This window comes from Zea mays, chromosome 1, assembly GCF_902167145.1.
Source record: "Zea mays cultivar B73 chromosome 1, Zm-B73-REFERENCE-NAM-5.0, whole genome shotgun sequence".
NCBI lineage: Eukaryota > Viridiplantae > Streptophyta > Magnoliopsida > Poales > Poaceae > Zea > Zea mays.
In genome coordinates, this window is record NC_050096.1 from 114,267,542 (window position 1) to 114,286,544 (window position 19,003).

The 19,003-nt window shown below is 46.4% G+C and overlaps 1 protein-coding gene across 2 annotated transcripts; it reads right to left on the reverse strand.

Annotated features, from left to right (window-relative positions):
* Nucleotides 1–8,903: 8,903 nt before the first annotated feature.
* LOC778429 (low affinity nitrate transporter) lies at nucleotides 8,904–11,401 on the reverse strand. 2 transcript variants are annotated; one of them, XM_008651190.4, is made up of 4 exons: nucleotides 11,270–11,401; nucleotides 11,011–11,133; nucleotides 9,994–10,859; nucleotides 8,904–9,908 (listed from the first exon to the last, which is right to left on the reverse strand). In XM_008651190.4, exons 2-4 carry the CDS (start codon nucleotides 11,068–11,070, stop codon nucleotides 9,083–9,085), a joined length of 1,752 nt encoding a protein of 583 aa, XP_008649412.1. In that variant the 5' UTR covers nucleotides 11,071–11,133; nucleotides 11,270–11,401; the 3' UTR covers nucleotides 8,904–9,082. The 2 variants fall into 2 exon arrangements, with proteins under 2 accessions (XP_008649412.1, NP_001105925.2); NM_001112455.2 differs by lacking the exon at nucleotides 11,270–11,401 and having other exon boundaries at nucleotides 8,951–9,908; nucleotides 11,011–11,263.
* Between the last annotated feature and the right edge of the window lie 7,602 nt (nucleotides 11,402–19,003).

Consider the following 19,003-nt stretch of genomic DNA (forward strand, 5'->3'; position numbering starts at 1 on the left):
TCAACAACTTGTGTAGAAAATGTTGCTATTTGCAATAGATGTAAAGAATTTGATATTGATGCTTGTAGTGAACACATAGCCTCTATTGCAAAGTTAAATAATGAAGTGGCTAGTCTTAATGCCCAACTTAAGACTAGCAAAAGTGAATTTGATAAGTTAAAATTTGCAAGGGATGCCTACACAATAGGAAGACATCCCTCAATTAAGGATGGGCTTGGCTTCAAGAGGGAAGCCAAGAACTTAACAAGCCATAAGGATCCCATTCCCGCCAAGGAGAAAGGGAAGGCCCCTATGGCTACTAGTGCTAAAAGGAACCATGCATTTTTGTATCATGATAGAAGACAAACTAGAAATGTAAGTCATGATGCTTTTGATTCATATGTTTATGATTCTCATGCCATGTTTGCTCCTAGTTCTTCTTATGTGTATGATAGAAATGTTACTAGGAGAAATGTTGTTCCTAAAAGAAATGTTGCAAATGTTCATAGAAAAGTAGTGAATGAACCTTCTACAATATATCATGCTTTGAATGCTTCCTTTGCAATTTGTAGAAAGGATAGAAAGGTAATTGCTAGGAAGTTAGGGGCAAGATGCAAGGGAGACAAAACTTGCATTTGGGTCCCTAAGAATATTTGTGCTAACCTTGTAGGACCCAACATGAGTTGGGTACCTAAGTCCCAAGCCTAAATTTTCCTTGCAGGTTTATGCATCCGGGGGTTCAAGCTGGATTATTGATAGCGGATGCACAAACCATATGACGGGGGAGAAGAAGATGTTCACCTCCTACGTCAAGAATAAGGATTCCCAAGATTCAATTATATTCGGTGATGGGAATCAAGGCAAGGTAAAAGGGTTAGGTAAAATTGCGATTTCTAATGAGCATTCTATCTCTAATGTATTTTTAGTAGAGAGTCTTGGATATAATTTGCTATCTGTTAGTCAATTATGTCATATGGGGTATAACTGTCTATTTACAAATGTAGATGTGTCTGTCTTTAGAAGAAGTGATGGTTCACTAGCTTTTAAGGGTGTATTAGACGGCAAACTTTATTTAGTAGATTTTGCAAAAGAAGAGGCCGGTCTAGATGCATGCTTAATAGCTAAGACTAGCATGGGCTGGCTGTGGCATCGCCGCTTAGCACATGTGGGGATGAAGAACCTTCACAAGCTTCTAAAGGGAGAACACATGATAGGTTTGACTAACGTGCATTTCGAAAAAGATAGACCTTGTGCAGCTTGTCAAGCAGGTAAACAAGTGGGAGGAGCGCATCACAGCAAGAATGTGATGACCACTTCAAGACCCCTGGAGCTGCTGCATATGGACCTCTTCGGACCCGTCGCCTATCTGAGCATAGGAGGGAGTAAGTATGGTCTAGTTATTGTTGATGACTTTTCCCGCTTCACTTGGGTGTTCTTTTTGCAGGATAAGTCTGAAACCCAAGGGACCCTCAAGCGCTTCCTCAGGAGAGCTCAAAATGAGTTTGAGCTCAAAGTGAAGAAGATAAGGAGCGACAACGGATCCGAGTTCAAGAACCTTCAAGTGGAGGAGTTCCTTGAAGAGGAAGGGATCAAGCACGAGTTCTCCGCTCCCTACACACCACAGCAAAATGGTGTGGTAGAGAGGAAGAACAGGACGCTCATCGATATGGCGAGGACGATGCTAGGAGAGTTCAAGACCCCCGAGTGCTTTTGGACGGAAGCCGTTAACACTGCTTGCCACGCCATCAACAGGGTCTACCTTCATCGCCTCCTCAAGAAGACGTCGTATGAGCTACTAACCGGTAACAAACCCAATGTATCGTACTTTCGTGTATTTGGGAGTAAATGCTACATTCTAGTAAAGAAGGGTAGAAATTCTAAGTTTGCTCCCAAAGCTGTAGAAGGGTTTTTGTTAGGTTATGACTCAAATACAAAGGCGTATAGAGTCTTCAACAAATCATCGGGTTTGGTTGAAGTCTCTAGCGACGTTGTATTTGATGAGACTAATGGCTCTCCAAGAGAGCAAGTGGTTGATTGTGATGATGTAGATGAAGAAGATGTTCCGACGGCCGCTATACGGACCATGGCGATTGGAGAAGTACGGCCACAGGAACAAGATGAACGAGATCAACCTTCTTCCTCAACTATGGTGCATCCCCCAACCGAAGATGACGAACAGGTACCTCAAGTGGAGGCGCTTGATCAAGGGGGAGCACAAGATGATCAAGTGATGGAGGAAGAAGCGCAACCGGCACCTCCAACCCAAGTTCGAGCGATGATTCAAAGGGATCATCCCGTCGATCAAATTCTGGGTGACATTAGCAAGGGAGTAACTACTCGATCTCGATTAGTTAATTTTTGTGAGCATTACTCCTTTGTCTCTTCTATTGAGCCTTTCAGGGTAGAGGAGGCCTTGCTAGATCCGGACTGGGTATTGGCCATGCAGGAGGAGCTCAACAACTTCAAGCGCAATGAAGTTTGGACACTAGTGCCTCGTCCGAAGCAAAATGTTGTGGGAACCAAGTGGGTGTTCCGCAACAAACAAGACGAGCACGGGGTGGTGACGAGAAACAAGGCTCGACTTGTGGCAAAAGGTTATGCCCAAGTCGCAGGTTTGGATTTCGAGGAGACTTTTGCTCCTGTGGCTAGGCTAGAGTCAATTCGAATCTTGCTAGCATATGCCGCTCACCATTCTTTCAGGTTGTACCAAATGGATGTGAAGAGCGCTTTCCTCAACGGGCCAATCAAGGAGGAAGTGTACGTGGAGCAACCCCCTGGCTTCGAGGATGAACGGTACCCCGACCATGTGTGTAAGCTCTCTAAGGCGCTCTATGGACTTAAGCAAGCCCCAAGAGCATGGTATGAATGCCTTAGAGACTTTTTACTTGCTAATGCTTTCAAGGTTGGGAAGGCCGATCCAACTCTTTTTACTAAGACATGTGATGGTGATTTGTTTGTGTGCCAAATTTATGTCGATGACATAATATTTGGTTCTACTAACCAAAAGTCTTGTGAAGAGTTTAGCAGGGTGATGACGCAGAAATTCGAGATGTCAATGATGGGCGAGTTGAACTACTTCCTTGGGTTCCAAGTGAAGCAACTCAAGGACGGCACCTTCATCTCCCAAACGAAGTACACACAAGATCTGCTAAAGCGGTTTGGGATGAAGGACGCCAAGCCCGCAAAGACTCCGATGGGGACCGACGGACACACCGACCTCAACAAAGGAGGTAAGTCCGTTGATCAAAAAGCATACCGGTCAATGATAGGTTCTTTGCTTTACTTATGTGCTAGTAGACCGGATATCATGCTTAGCGTATGCATGTGTGCTAGATTTCAATCCGATCCTAAGGAGTGTCACTTAGTGGCGGTGAAGCGAATTCTTAGATATTTAGTTGCTACGCCTTGCTTCGGGCTCTGGTATCCAAAGGGGTCTACCTTTGACTTAGTTGGATACTCAGACTCCGACTATGCTGGATGTAAGGTCGATAGGAAGAGTACATCGGGGACGTGCCAATTCTTAGGAAGGTCCCTGGTGTCATGGAACTCTAAGAAACAAACATCCGTTGCCCTATCCACCGCTGAGGCCGAGTACGTTGCCGCAGGACAGTGTTGCGCGCAACTACTTTGGATGAGGCAAACCCTCCGGGACTTTGGCTACAATCTGAGCAAAGTCCCACTCCTATGTGACAATGAGAGTGCTATCCGCATGGCGGAGAATCCTGTTGAGCACAGCCGCACAAAGCACATAGACATCCGGCATCACTTTTTGAGAGACCACCAGCAAAAGGGAGATATCGAAGTGTTTCATGTTAGCACCGAGAACCAGCTAGCCGATATCTTCACTAAGCCTCTAGATGAGAAGACCTTTTGCAGGTTGCGTAGTGAGCTAAATGTCATAGATTCGCGGAACCTGGATTGAATTGTAGCATACATGTACTTATGCTTTTGATCATGTTCCTTTTTGCATTTTGTTGCTTATTATGGTGCTCAAGTTGTACAAACACTCCCTGGACCTCACAAGTCCGTTGCAAAGTGATGCACATGTGTAGGGGGAGATGTGTTACAACTTGACCCTTTGAGACTAACCATGTGCTTGAGTTTGATGATTTAGTCTCGAAGGAGGATTGAAAGGGAAAAGGTGGACTTGGACCATGAAAGACTTCCACTGCACTCCGATGAGAGGGTAACTAATTCCAAGTTCATCTCATGAAATCTTATTGCCATTTGCTCTTAATTAAAGACTTTGGTGAGGCAATGGGGTTAAAAAGGCCAAGATTGATCCCGTTTTGGTGCTTGATGCCAAAGGGGGAGAAAATAAAGGCCAAAGTGATAAATGGATCAGCTACCACTTGAGAGATTTTGAAAATAGTAGAATAGAGTTTTTGTTTTGTCAAAAGCTTTTATTGTCTCTTATTGTCTCTATTGTCAAAAGTTGGCTTCTTGTGGGGAGAAGTGTTGATTATGGGAAATAGGGGGAGTTTTTGAAATCTTTGATCAATCTCTTTTGGAATGACTCTCGTTATGCTTCAACATGTGTGTTTGACTTAGAGATAGAGATTTGAGTTTGATTTGCAAAAACAAACCAAGTGGTGGCAAAAGATGATCCATATATGCCAAAATTGAATAAAACTCAAAGTCAGTTTTTATTTGAAGTGATTTTGCACTTGTTCTAGTTGCTTTATGTTGTGTTGGCATAAATCACCAAAAAGGGGGAGATTGAAAGGGAAATGTGCCCTTGGGCCATTTCTAAGTATTTTGGTGATTGAGTGCAAACACAAGGGCTTAAATGTGAAAATATGCTCATGGATGAACAAAGTGCAAATCACAAGTAAAGGTATGTTTCTAAGCCTTAGTACATTAGTTTTGTGTACTAACATCTTGTCTAAGTGTTAGAAACAGGAGAAAGAAGAAAAGAAAAGAAGTGGAGAGTGGCTGTGTACAGCCAAAGGCTGCTTCGGGCTGGGGCACCGGACTGTCCGGTGTGCACCGGACAGTGTCCGGTGCGCCAGACCAGCGCGGAGCAAACCAGCCGCTCTCGGGTTTTTCTCCGGCGACTTCGGCTAAAATTCACCGGACTGTCCGGTGTGCACCGGACTGTCCGGTGAGCCAACGGTCGGCCGGGCCAACGGTCGGCCGCGCGATCGGCGCGCGACACGTGGCCGAGCCAACGGTCGGAAGGAAGCACCGGACTGTCCGGTGTGCACCGGACTGTCCGGTGCGCCAGATCTGCAACGGTCGGCAACGGTCGGCTGTGCTGTTTATGGAAATAAATCGGGCACCGGACAGTGTCCGGTGTGCACCGGACTGTCCGGTGCGCCCGACGACAGAAGGCAAGGATAGCCTTCCAGATGTGTTCTCAACGGCTCCTAGCTGCCTTGGGGCTATAAAAGGGACCCCTAGGCGCATGGAGGAGTACACCAAGCATTCCTTGAGCACTCTTGATCACTCACACATCAATCTTGCACACTTGTTCGATATTCTAGTGATTTGAGCTCCGTTCTAGTGTGCTAGTCTTTTGAGCTCAAGTCTGGGTCTTGTGTGTGCGTATTCGCTGTGATCTTTGTGTTGTGTGTGAGTTGTTAATCCCTTCCTTACTCCGTGATTCTCTGTGAACATCTTTTGTAAGGGCGAGAGGCTCCAAGTTGTGGAGATTCCTCGCAAACGGGATTGAGAAAAGAAAAGCAAGAACACCGTGGTATTCAAGTTGATCATTGGATCACTTGAGAGGAGTTGAGTGCAACTCTCGTCCGTTGGGACGCCACAACGTGGAGTAGGCAAGTTTTTGTACTTGGCCGAACCACGGGATAACCACCGTGTCATCTCTGTGATTGATTTCTTGTGGTTATTGTGTTTTGACTCCTCTCTAGCCACTTGGCCATACTTGTGCTAACCCTTAACAAGTTTTTGTGGCTTAAGTTTTGAAGTTTTACAGGATCACCTATTCACCCCCCCTCTAGGTGCTCTCAATTTGTCGAGTGTTTTTTTGGGCACTCGACAAATAAGCTCTTTGACGAGTGCCAAGCAAAAAACCCTCGGTAAAAAACTCTCGGCAAAGAAACTCTTTGCCAAATGTTTTATTTTTGATATTCGGCAAAGAGTTTCTTTGCCGAGTGTTTTTTTTGACACTCGGCAAAGAGCTTCTTTGCCGAGTGTTTTATTTTAGACACTAAGCAAAGAGTTTATTTGTCGAGTGTTTTTTTCAAAGGCAAAGATAATTTAAAAATCAAATTCTAAAGCAGTAAATCAATTCAAATGAAAAAAATTCAACTACAAATTTGTATAACTCATCAAGATGTACAATTTTTATTTTGATCATTTCTTCATATGGCAAAATAAAATTTAATTTGTTCATTAAATATATATATCTCTCTCGTAGTTTATGAAACTATAAGAGAGATGTACAGGATTTATGAATAATGTTAGAACCATCATGTAAGATAAACAAATGACCAAACAACCAAAATAAACTTTGTAGATCTTGAGAAGTTATAGAATTTTGTAGCTGGCAACGTTTTCATTTGAAGTCATCTTGTCACCGAAAACTATGTCTGAATTTAAAAATTTAAATTTTGAATTTTGAAAACGACCTCGGATGGAAAAAACCACCAACATAAAAGTTGTAGGTCTTGAAAAGTTATGAAACTTTGTAGTTGATAATGTTTTGGTTTGAAATCATCTTGTCATGCAAAACTATGTTTAAATTTTAAAATTTGAATTTTTCAAGCTACATCGGATGAAAAAAAAACACCAAAATAAAAGTTGTAGGTCTTGAAATATAATGAAACTTTGCAATTGACAATTTTTCATCTGAAATCATCTTATCATATAAAAAATTGTTTGAAGTTTTCAAATTTGAAATACAAATTTTGTAAACGGCATCGGATGTAGAAATTATCAAAATAAAACTTGTAGATCTTGAAAAGTTATGCAACTTTATAGTTGGTCACATTTTCAAATAAATTCATTTAGTGCCTCAAATAATTAAATTACTCTCGATTTATTATATTACATGATGAATGAAAACGTAATATAGACACAATTGATGTGGTAGTGTAGTGGTAGAGGAGGGTATCCGCGAGAGAGAGGTTGCGAGTTTGAATCTCACCATTCATAAAACAATTGATTCAAAATAATCGTAAAAATGATAGGGCGATGAGTATGATAATGGTTGGAGAGTCGTTCCCATAATTTAAAAAATGTTTTGTTGTTTTTTGAGTTTTTTTTGTGATTCTTAATTTGCCAAGTGTTTTTTTTGCCGAGTGCCCGAAAAAAGTACTCGTCAAATAACCTTTTGCCGATAAAATGTTTCCCGAGTATTTTTTGTCGAGTGTATAATACCCTTTGCCGAGTGTTTGGGACACTCGGCAAAGAAGGCGAGTTCAGAATGTTGTCTCGAATATGATTGTTGCTGCTCATTACAGGTACCTTGTCTCGAATATGAACTTATGTGCTAACAATACTACATGTTGTGCAAGTGTTTTGTGAAGTCTTCTGACTAGCTTTGTATATAGAATATTTTTGCTCCTGTATACGTAGACTTGCAATGTGTTCTCTTTTATCAACACGGGTTCAAAGATGATGCAAATGGGTCGTTTAAATCAATAACTTTGGCTTGTTTGCCATTGAGTTCATTTCAGCGTACTTTAGGTTAATATTATTTTATAAAAAAACACTTGTATTTTAAGTATCATTTGGTGTCATGGGCACCATTTGCTACTAGGTAAAGCGTCAAGTGTTGCTTCAAGTTATTTGAAGACAACTAACAAGCATGTATGAAAATTCGTGTAGAAACAGAGTCTTGGCTCGCAAAGAGACAGTCTTATTTAAGACCTTAGAGATTCCACGAATTGCACATGTCTTTTAGCATTGGATTCCCCGAATGTTGCAACTAGTCCTGTAAGTCTGGGCCGTGCCTATTGGGCCAGCACGAGCCCGACACGTTTTTAAAAGCACGAAGCCCGGCCCAGCACGGGAGAAGAATAATCGGGCCAGCACGGCACGTTCATCGTGCTGGGCCGTGCTTTTGCTTTCGGCCCGACGGCCCACATGACCCGGCACGGGAGCTTGGGTCGTGCCCGGGTCGGCCCGGCACGAAATACAGCCCGACGGCGCGGCGGCGTTAGGGTTACGTGATTTACTTCCTCTCCCTCCTCTCCCGAGTCCCGACCTCTCGTTTCTCCCTCGTCCGCGGTCCGCCGCCTCTCCAAATCCAGCCTCCAGTCCGCCGCCCTCTCTCACAGCTGATCCATTCGGTCTTCTCTAACTCCAGTACCCACCATACCACCACCGAGGAGAGGAGAGTACGGCCCCAGCACTCCAGCTGTCCAGCCCCAGGCGGCCACGAGCGGACGAGCCCACTCCCTGTGTGGAACTGAGCATCTTGGCTGTGTTGAAGGGAGCGCGCGGCGTGGTCGTAGGCCACGGCGGCCTCCTCGGCTGTGTCGTGCCGCTCCTTGGTGGCCGGCTCCCGGATCTCCGCCGCGTACCGGCCCCACGACCAGCGCCGCACGCCCAGGTACCGCGTCGTGTTAGCGTCCGCCTGGGGCTGCGCCACGAGCGAACGAGCCCACAACCGCAGAACGCTCGGATCCAGCGCGACGGCGACAGAGAGGCCGAGATGCGCGCTTATCAGGAACTGAGGCGTGCCGTGCTTGGGCCAGCACGGCCCGACGGAAGCCCGTCGTGCTTTAGGGCCGTGCTGGGCCTTACTTCTATTCGTCAGGCCCGGTAAGGCACGGCCCGACTCTATTTCGTGCTGGCTAGGCCCGACTAACTGAGGCCCGAAGCACGACGGGCTCGTGCCGGGCCGGCACGGCACGGCCCAACTTGCAGCACTAGTTGCAACCGATGTGGATTTCTAGGATGTCGATGTATGTATTTGTAGTGCCGTGTGGGTGTGACCACGAGCAAAAGGCTCAATAACAACGCAAAGGTATTCGTGTGTTTGTCACAAAACAATGGACCGACGCAGGGACACATTATTATTGTGGAGACGCCAAATGGAGAATGCGGGCATCCTGTTGTGTCTCGTTAACAAGTTCGATTGACATCTCTCTTTGTTGACATTTTGCCATATACTTGGCACAGATCGTGTGAAGACTCAAGAAGAGTATGTGCTGTTGTTGCTGCTGCCTCTGTACCTGACGGAGCAATGCAGGAAGTGCAGCAGGTTGACCACGCCGAGAACAGCCATGAACCAGAAGAAATAGTCGAGGTGGCCCTTGTCCAGGTCGTCGGGGATCCATCCTGCCTCCCCGTTGCGCGTGGTGACGGCGGCGACGGCGGCGAGCACGGCAGAGTTGAAGTAGTTGCCTGCCGCGACGGCGAGCTGCGCAAGGGCCGTGCCGAGGCTCTTCATGCCGTCGGGCGACTGGTCGTAGAAGAACTCGAGGATGCCGATGGTCGCGAACACCTCCCCGGCGCCGAGCACCGCGAACGCCGGCGCCTGCCACATGATGGACATCGGCGGCCGCCCGTCCGCCGCTGCGCGGGCGAGCGACAGCCGCCTGGCCTCGAGCAGCGCCGCGTACACCATGCCGGCCACGGACAGCGCGAGGCCGACGCCCAGCCGCTGCAGCTGCGACAGGCCCCGCTCCTTGCCCGTGGCGCGCCGGGCCAGCGGCACCAGCGCTTTGTCGTAGATGGGTATGCAGACCATGACGCTGATGACGTCGAAGGTGGAGAGGGACGCCGGCGGCACGGTGAACGGCCCCACGCGGTTGTCCATGGTCTCGCCTTGCTCGATGAAGGTGGACGACATCTGCGCGGTGGCCGCGAAGAAGAGCACCATCGACACCCACACGGGGAACATCCGCAGCACCGTCTTCAGCTCCTCGACCTGGGAGACCGTGCAGAGCCGCCATGGGCTTGCCGTCGCTCCTTTCTCGCCGGAGGATGGCGCTACAATGGCAGCCTTGTCAAGGAACCTGGATCAAAGAATCTCAAGATGTGTACGTATTTGGAGGGGGTATCCTGACGTATTTGGAATTGGATTGGATGATGTACGAATACCTGAATTGACTCGTATGCTGCATCGTGGAATCATTTCCTTCCGTCGTTCCGGGAGGCGCCTGATGCAGCAGGGCCGAGCTGTCGTCAGGCTCAGGCAGCACCAAACGGTAGTTCCTGACAGCAGCAACCACCACCTGCGAGGCTCTTGTCAGAGGGCTCCCTCCCACTCTCTGGTACCTGTAAACCTTCCTACCGGCGACGAACAGCACGAGTCCCGACAGCATGAGCAGGGTCGGGATCGCGAACCCGACTCCCCACCCAACGTTGTCCTGCACCCAGACGACCACCGTCGCGGACAGCAGGGAGCCGATGTTGATGGAGAAGTAGTACCAGTTGAAGAAGGAGCCCTTGGCCCGCCGCTCCACGGGGTCAGACGCGTCGAACTGGTCGGCACCGAGCGCGCAGACGCACGGCTTGATTCCGCCGGTGCCGAGAGCGGCGAGGTAGAGGCCCAGGTACGCGAAGAGGCGGTGGGCGCTACGGCTGTAGGACGCGCCCATGAGCAGCGGGAGAAGAGCTGAAGCAGTCAGGACCGTCATCCCCGTGACGTACACGGAGAGGAAGGCCAGTATCGTCCAGTATCGCCCCCAGAATGTGTCGGCCAAGAACGCGCCGACGAGCGGCGTGAAGAACGAGGTCCCGATCCAGGTGGACACAGTCGTCGCGGCGTCCACGTTGCTCTCGTGCAGAACGCCCGTGAGGTACGTCACCAGGTTCTTCGAGATCGCGAAGAAGGCCACACATTCAGCAAACTCGGCACCTAAGATGAAGAAGCATGCTTTCCACTTCCCAGTTCTCTGCTTCCGAGCAGGCTGATTGCGAAGATCAACCGTCCCGTCGCTAGTGAATTCGGAAGTACTTTCATCCTGAACGGAAAGAGGTCTGTTATGCAAAAATTATATTCTACATCCTGGCTTCGCGTAGGATTGATAGCTATAGCTAGAGGAACAGGAACAACAACAAGTATCTTGACAGGAACTATGTCGCACTTGCTATGTGGCAAAGGAGATGGATCACCTGGAGTAGTGGCAGGCGATGGATGATCAGCGGTCTCTCATCGCCGTCTTGGGCATCCATGGGATCGATCAGGGTAGAATCAGGGATGCCGCCGTCCAACTAGAGCAGATCGATACCCCACCGCTGGTGGCCAAACAATGGCATAAGAACAAACGAAAAGAAGGATCATAATTAAATCAGTGCACAAAGAGGATGGATATAATCTCTCTTTTTGTAGATGAGTATTGGCAGGGAGAGATAGAGTCGGAGAGGGAGAGACCTGATCCTGATGGAAGAGGGGATGGACGGAGAGCTAACGAGGGGGTCACTGTGTTTAACAGCCGCGTGCACGAGGACGAGCGGTAGCCGGATACCCTACGCCCCTACCTGTTGAAGCGGAGCTTTCAGTCCCATCGCAGCACTGACTCAACTGATAACTTATACTAACTCTACACTAAAATAAAATTCGTATAACTTGTACTACCTCTGTACTAAAATAAAAATTGTTCTTTATTAGATTTATACAATACTCAGTGTATCTCTAAAAACCTTTCTAAAATATATTCCCTAAATCAAGAGCCATTTTAGTAAAGATGGCTTTTTATATCTTTGTATCCTTCAACAGTTTTTCTATATATTGCGTGTAGTCTAGAGAGCTATCCTCGTTCTTCATATTTGGCTAGCGAGATATCCGAAATAGAGGGTGTTTATGTTTGCATATCCAATTAAAAAGGCTGTTGGATGCTATTTTTCCGTTAAAATCTCTAGTTGAATATGAATATATAAATTAAGAGCTATATACATGTCTATATTTATCATCATCATCATCTAGTTCAATATAAATATAAAAATTAAGAGCTAAAACAAATACTATTTTGAAGTATTATAAACGCTTACAGCTATTTAGTACAATTTTGTATGACTATAAAGACAAACAATTTGTTGGTACATATGCTGACCTTTTGTTATCAAATTGGCGCGGAAAATAGAGGTACCTGTCCAAGCTAGGGAGGTTACTTTTTTGATTTAAATGAGGGCTAACACTTATAAAACCAAAATAGTACCATTGCATAAACTCCATAAATCTCCAGTTGTGTCGTAAACGCATATGTCTTTTCATATAAATTCTGGAAAATACATAAAAGTTTTATATAAGATAACTCCATGAATCAATTTGTTATTCAAGGATTGAGTACTAACATCACATTTTGATGAAACCAAGAGCAACAATCAAGTTTTTTTCTTCTTTCTTTTGGCCATTTTTTAGATACTAGAACAGATTAGAATAAATCGCCCAACGTAAACGTGCTCAGGAGAAAATAAATGGGAGAGAAGTAGCGTCCAAAAGCATCAAACGAGATGACCCCGCACTTGATCTACAGAGATTCGCCAACGAAGATTGCAGTGTCAGTTATCACTACAACTGCACAGATAGGACGTCGCACCAGTCACCGGAAATATGATTGATTGATTAGTGTACCAAGACGGCAAAAGAGTTGTCTATGACCACCTCCTCCTTTCCTTTTGTCCGGCGGTATCAGTGCGGTCTCCTCCGCGTGTTGTCGTCTCTACCATCTTGTCCTCTAACCTACGAGTTACAAGTTCTTCTAAACCCATCCAAGATAAAAAAAAATGAGAAAAAATAAAAAGGAGAGAGGAAAAGAAAAGGAAGAGATAAAAACTGAACGCTCAAACGATGGACTGTCGTATATCACTTCTCTTTATTTACGTGACAGCACATAAGTAGGACTGTGGGGGTGGTAATAGGCTCTAATTTCTACTCTAAACGGTCAATACCGGAATTCGACTCTTTGACAAGTGCTAAATAATTTACCGAATGTTTTTTCGGACACTTGGCAAAGAAGTTTTTTGCCGAGTACCAAACAAAAAACACTCGGTAAAAAAACACTCGGCAAAAGTTTTATTTGCCGAGTGTTTTATTTTTGACACCCGGCAAAAAAAAATTTTGCCCAGTGTTTTTTGACACTTGCCGAGTGTTTTATTTTTAAAGTAGTAAATTAATTCAAATGAAAAAGTTTTCACTACAAATTTATATAACTCATCAAGATGTACAATTTATATTTTGGTCATTTCTTCATATGACAAAATAAAAGTAAATTTGTTCATATGTATAAGATTTGTGAATAATGTTAGAACCAACATGTTGGATGAACAAATGACCAAACAACCAAAATAATCTTTGTAGACCTTGAGAAGTTATATAATTGTAGTTGGCAACGTTTTGATTTGAAGTAATCTTGTCAACGAAAACTACGTCCGAATTTTAAAAATCTAAAATTCCAATTTTCAAAACGACCTCAAATGGAAAACCCACCAAAATAAAGTTGTAGGTCTTACAAAGTTATGAAACTTTGTAGTTGACAACATTTTGGTTTGAAATCATCTTTTCATGTAAAACTTTGTTTGAATTTTAATATTCGAAATTTTCAAACGACTTTGGATGGAAAAACCATCAAAATAAAAGTTGTAGGTCCTAAAATGTTATGAAACTTTATAATTGACATTTTTTATTTGAAATCATCTTGTCGTAGAAAAATATGTTTGAAGTTTTTAAATTTGAAATTCAAATTATGCAAACGACCTCGGATGAAGAAACTATCAATTTGAAAGTTATAGATCTTGAAAAGTTATGCAACTTTACAGTTGACAACATTTTCATTTAAATTCATTTAGTGCCTCAAATAATCAATTTACTCTCGGTTTGTTATAATACATAGGGAAGAAAAACATAATATAAACATAAGTGATATAGTGGTGTAGTAGTAGAGGAGGTTGTATGAAAGACAGAGGTGAGAGTTTGAATCTCACCGGTCACAAATCACGTAAATTCAATTCAAAAAATGGTAAATGGTCATGGTTGGTGGTTGTTCCCCTAATTAAAAAAGTTTTGTTGTTTTATGGATTTTTTGTGATTCTTAATTTACAGAGTGCTTTTCTTTGCCGAATGTTTCTTGACACTTGGCAAAGTCGCCCAAAAAAAGTACTCAGCAAAGAACCATTTGTCGAGTGCTGTTTGCCAAGTGTAACACTCGGCAAAAGCTTTGCCGAGCGTAAAAAGGCATTTGCCTCGTGTTTGGGATACTCGGCAAAGAATGCTAGTCCGATAGTGCATATTAGTATTGACTCTATTTCTAGTTATTTTTAATTTATATTAATTTTGTGGAGTTATATAAAAAATATCGATAGTTTATACTGGCTTGTTTGTTTAATACAAATAGGCCAATTGTTTTCAAGTACCAACGTATTGGAATCTCACATGTGTGGCAGGATCAAGTTTCACACATATGGCAACTTAGTGTACAGAAAATAATGTCACATCTTTATTACATAATCGGAGATCTGTACAAAAATAACTAAATAAATTACACCATATGGCGACAACGATCCTCCAACATCATAGTTGACTAAGAGACGATGACCTATATCTCTCTGAACTCATCTTCATGATCCTCTTCCGGTGGTACCTATTCTTGACCTGGTGTGATTATAGCAAGAGTGAGCTCTCATACGGTCATCGCTCAGCAAGTGTGGAAAAAAGTGTAGTGTAGGGCTTACCAAGGATAATGATAAAGGCTGAGCATTGCTTTAAATTAAGTTGGTCAAATTTTTATTAGCAATTACTAAGTATAAGTAAATATCGTCCCAATTAAATTAGAGGTCATAACGAGGCATTCCCACAATGTAGTGCAATACATGACACGTTAAATTTAATTCCATACTTAACTCATGCGAGGGTCCGAGCCACTCATGACCGTGAGCACGACGGATATACCTATTTTACACTCTAAAGAGGTTGCACATCTTTACCCACAAGTTTCCCGTCCAGCTAGGGTTTGCAAGGCTATTAGACACTTCCAAGATGAATGGCTAGGGATTCCACTATGAGGTCTTTACAAAGTTCCACTAGAATGAGAGAACCCGCTATGGTTTCAGGCAGGAGGTGGCGATATAGGAATCCATCGTCTAAAAAACCATCGCATCATGATCATCCGAGAACCTCTCTATATCGACAACTACTCACACCCGCTTGCCCCTTTCGGGAAAGGATTAACTCACACTAGCTTTCCTAATTAATTAGTCAAGGGCATCTGATTCCACCCTTGTGGTAGCACTATTGTCTTGGGTGGTCGCTCCATGTTCCAATTAACAGAATGATCTTATCATGTATAACAATAAACACAACAATAGTAATAAGACATCATCATAATTCAGATAAAATATAATCCTAAAACTAGGTAGAGCAATAGCAAGACTACCTAATAATTCATTTGTATGCAAGGTGTAAGGTAAACAAACTAGGTAATCTATTAGGTCCCAACAGTTTAACCTAATAGTGCCATGGTGATTAATAGAATCATAAATATCATTAGGTCAAAACTTGCCTTTTACTTGCAAATCCAACGGCTCAGCTGCTTCCCCAAAGTTAGGCTTCAGATTCCTTGTGACCTCACTTCTACTCGTAGCAATACATACAAATAAGCAAATAATGGATACAATAACATTACAACAAAACATTGAGTTAAACTGCATAGGAATACTCTACGCGTCGAGACAAAACCGTGGGTTCAAGAACCACTAATCAGAGTAAAAATGAAAAAGTTATGAATTTTCTAAGATTCTAGTCATTATTATATTAATTTTACATTTAAAAATGATTTTTCGGATGTGTTTCCCAATTTCTCTATTTATTTTATTTGTTTTTCTCCTGATAAGGATGGTGGTTCTATATTTAAAACATTCATGGTTCTATCTAGAAGAAAAAGGACTAATATGTAATAAAAGCTGAACTAGGGTGGATGGCGGGTTTATTTAGGGATTCTTTAGGGGCTCCTAAGCAAAATATTGTGTGCTAAGGGGTATCTTCATGTGTGAACCGTCCGATCTGATCCCGACGTCCAGGATTAGATCCATATTTTTAAGTGACCTGATGTACCCGACCATTGTTGGATCGCCGCTCCCCGACCGAGAATCGGCCACGCCCCAATCTTTACCGAAGATTCACTATCACAAATCGATGCCTCTGGTTTAAAGGAGTGAAACAATTTTCAATACTCTAATTGTAACCATTGATCTCCTGATCTACGATACTCGTCTTATCTCCTTCATCTCTCTCACTCTCCTCCCTGAGCCGGCACACCGACACGGCAGAGGCCATGACTGGTGCGCCCACCTCAGTTGGGGCATTGATAACATGTTTTCTTTAGTTGGGGCTCGGTCTAGCAAGATTAATTACGTGTATGGTGATGTAGCTGGGACAGTGAAATGCGTGGACGGAAAGTAGAAGCTTTTGATAAAACTCTATCCACTCAGGGGATTATTGCGCATGGATTGGCGTTCGAAGCACGACTTCAATGTTTAAGAAGGATGATTGTAATCATGTTGAAAGTATTGGACAACTGAACATCAAATTCTCGCTAGAAGATGTGAAAAGACCTTTTATCAATGCCTCAAGTGTGGGAAAAGGTTATTTACATAGATCTGGAGTGTAGGAGGAAAGGAATTGGCTAGAGCTACGACTAAGGAGAACTCGGAGAAGGTTTGAACTATAAATTGTTTTGCTTCGTGTTCTTTAATAGATTATTTAAACAATCTATGACCTACAGTTAGAAAAATCTACCAATGAGGCTAAAGGAATCATAAATGCCCAAAGGAGGAAGGAATTCGAAGGTACTAATTATGAACCTTAGCTGAAGCTCTTTGTCGGGGACCATAATTAGGGGTACCCTCAAGACGCCTAATTCTCAGCTGGTAACCCCCATCAGCATAAAGCTGCAAAGGCCTGATGGGTACGATTAAGTCAGGGATCAGTCCACACGAGTGACTCGATCATGCTTCACCCGAGCCTAGCCTCGGCCAAGGGCAGCCGACCTCGAGAGACTTCCGTCTCGCCCGAGGCCCCCTTTTTATGGCGGACACATCACCGGCTCGCCCGAGGCCTTGGCTTCGCTCAGAAGCAACCTTGACTAAATCGCCACACCGACTGACCAAATTGCAGGGGCATTTAACGCAAAGGTGGCCTGACACCTTTATCCTGACACGCGCCCCCGGCAGAGCCGAAGTGACCGCCGTCACTCCACTGCTCCACTAACCAGTCTGACAGAGGGACAGCGCCGCCTGCGCCACTCCGACTGCAGCACCACTCGACAGAGTGAGTCTGACCGGCAGTCAGGTCTTGACAAAGGCGCCACGGCGAACTCCGCTCCGCCCGACCCCAGGGCTCGGACTCGGGCTAAGACCTGGAAGACGGCGAACTCCGCTCCGCCCGACCCCAGGGCTCGGACTCGGGCTAAGACCCGGAAGACGGCGAACTCCGCTCCGCCCGACCCCAGGGCTCGGACTCGGGCTAAGACCCGGAAGACGGCGAACTCCGCTCCGCCCGACCCCAGGGCTCGGACTCGGGCTAAGACCCGGAAGACGGCGAACTCCGCTCCGCCCGACCCCAGGGCTCGGACTCGGGCTAAGACCCAGAAGACGACGAAACTCCGCCTCGCCCGACCCCAGGGCTCGGACTTCGCCCTGGCCTCGGCCAAACGACTTCCGCCTCGCCCGACCCCATGGCTCGGGCTCGGCCACGGCAACAGAAGACGGACTCGACCTCGGCTTCGGAGGAACCCCCACGTCGCCCTGCCTAGGGCACAGACCGCCACGTCAACAGGAAGCGCCATCATCATCCTACCCCGAATCGACTCGGGTCACGGAGAACAAGACGGGCGTCCCATCCGGCCAGCTCCGCCGGAGGGGCAATGATGGCGCTCCACAAGCTCTATGACGACGGCGGCCCCCAGCTCTCTTACGGAAGCAGAACGACGTCAGCAGGGACTCGACCGCTCCAACAGCTGTCCCTCCGCCAGGCTCCGCCGCACCTCCGACAGCCACGACATCACACCAGCAGGGTGCCCAGATCTCTCCGGCTGCCACATTGGCATGTACCTAGGGCGCTAGCTCTCCCTCCGCTAGACACGTAGCGCTCTACTACACCCCCCATTGTACACCTGGATCCTCTCCTTACGACTATAAAAGGAAGGACCAGGGCCTTCTCAGAGAAGGTTGGCCGCGCGGGACCGAGGACGGGACAGGCGCTCTCTTGGGGCCGCTCGCTTCCCTCACCCGTGTGGACGCTTGTAACCCCCCTACTGCAAGCGCACCCGACCTGGGCGCGGGACGAACACGAAGGCCGCGGGACTTCCACCTCTCTCACGCTCGACTCCGGCCACCTCGCCTCTCCCCCCTTCGCGCTCGCCCACGCGCTCGACCCATCTGGGCTGGGGCACGCAGCACACTCACTCGTCGGCTTAGGGACCCCCCTGTCTCGAAACGCCGACAGTTGGCGCGCCAGGTAGGGGCCTGCTGCGTGCTGACGAACAGCTCCCCGTCAAGCTCCAGATGGGCAGTCTCCAGCAACCTCTCCGCCCCGGGACGGTGCTTCGTTTCGGGACTCTTGAGTTCATGTCCTTCGACGGCAGCTACGACATGATACTCCTTCCACCGCCGCGCGACTACGACAATGGCGGCCGACAACCCGCCAGCCGGCGGCGGAATCGACGACGTCTTCCCCGCGTGGTGGAAGGGCAACATTCGGGCTCGCTCCGTTCTCTCCCCCGCCAACGGAGGAGGAGACGGGGCCGTCAAGGCCAGGTGGGAGGCCGCGCTTCGTCGGCCGTCGAGCAAATCGGCGCCCCCGACACCCCGACGGAAGGCACGCCGGACGTCGACCTCGCGTTCAAGACGGAGGCAAGCGCCGTCCCCCCCGCGGCACGCTGACCCCGAGCAAGAAGACGGCGCCGACGCGCTCGCGGAAAGCCTGCAGGACGTCGCCCTTGGACCAGAGATGATGGTGCAACCAGTCCCCGATGTGACTACGTCGCTCCTCGTCGACCAAAAGGTAACGACTAACTCCCATCTTGCGTCATTTCGACTCGGCCTCAACCCGCCAAACGACCTCGTTTTGGCGGGCGCTCTCATTGAGGCGAGTGCAACCCCACTGAGGTTCCGT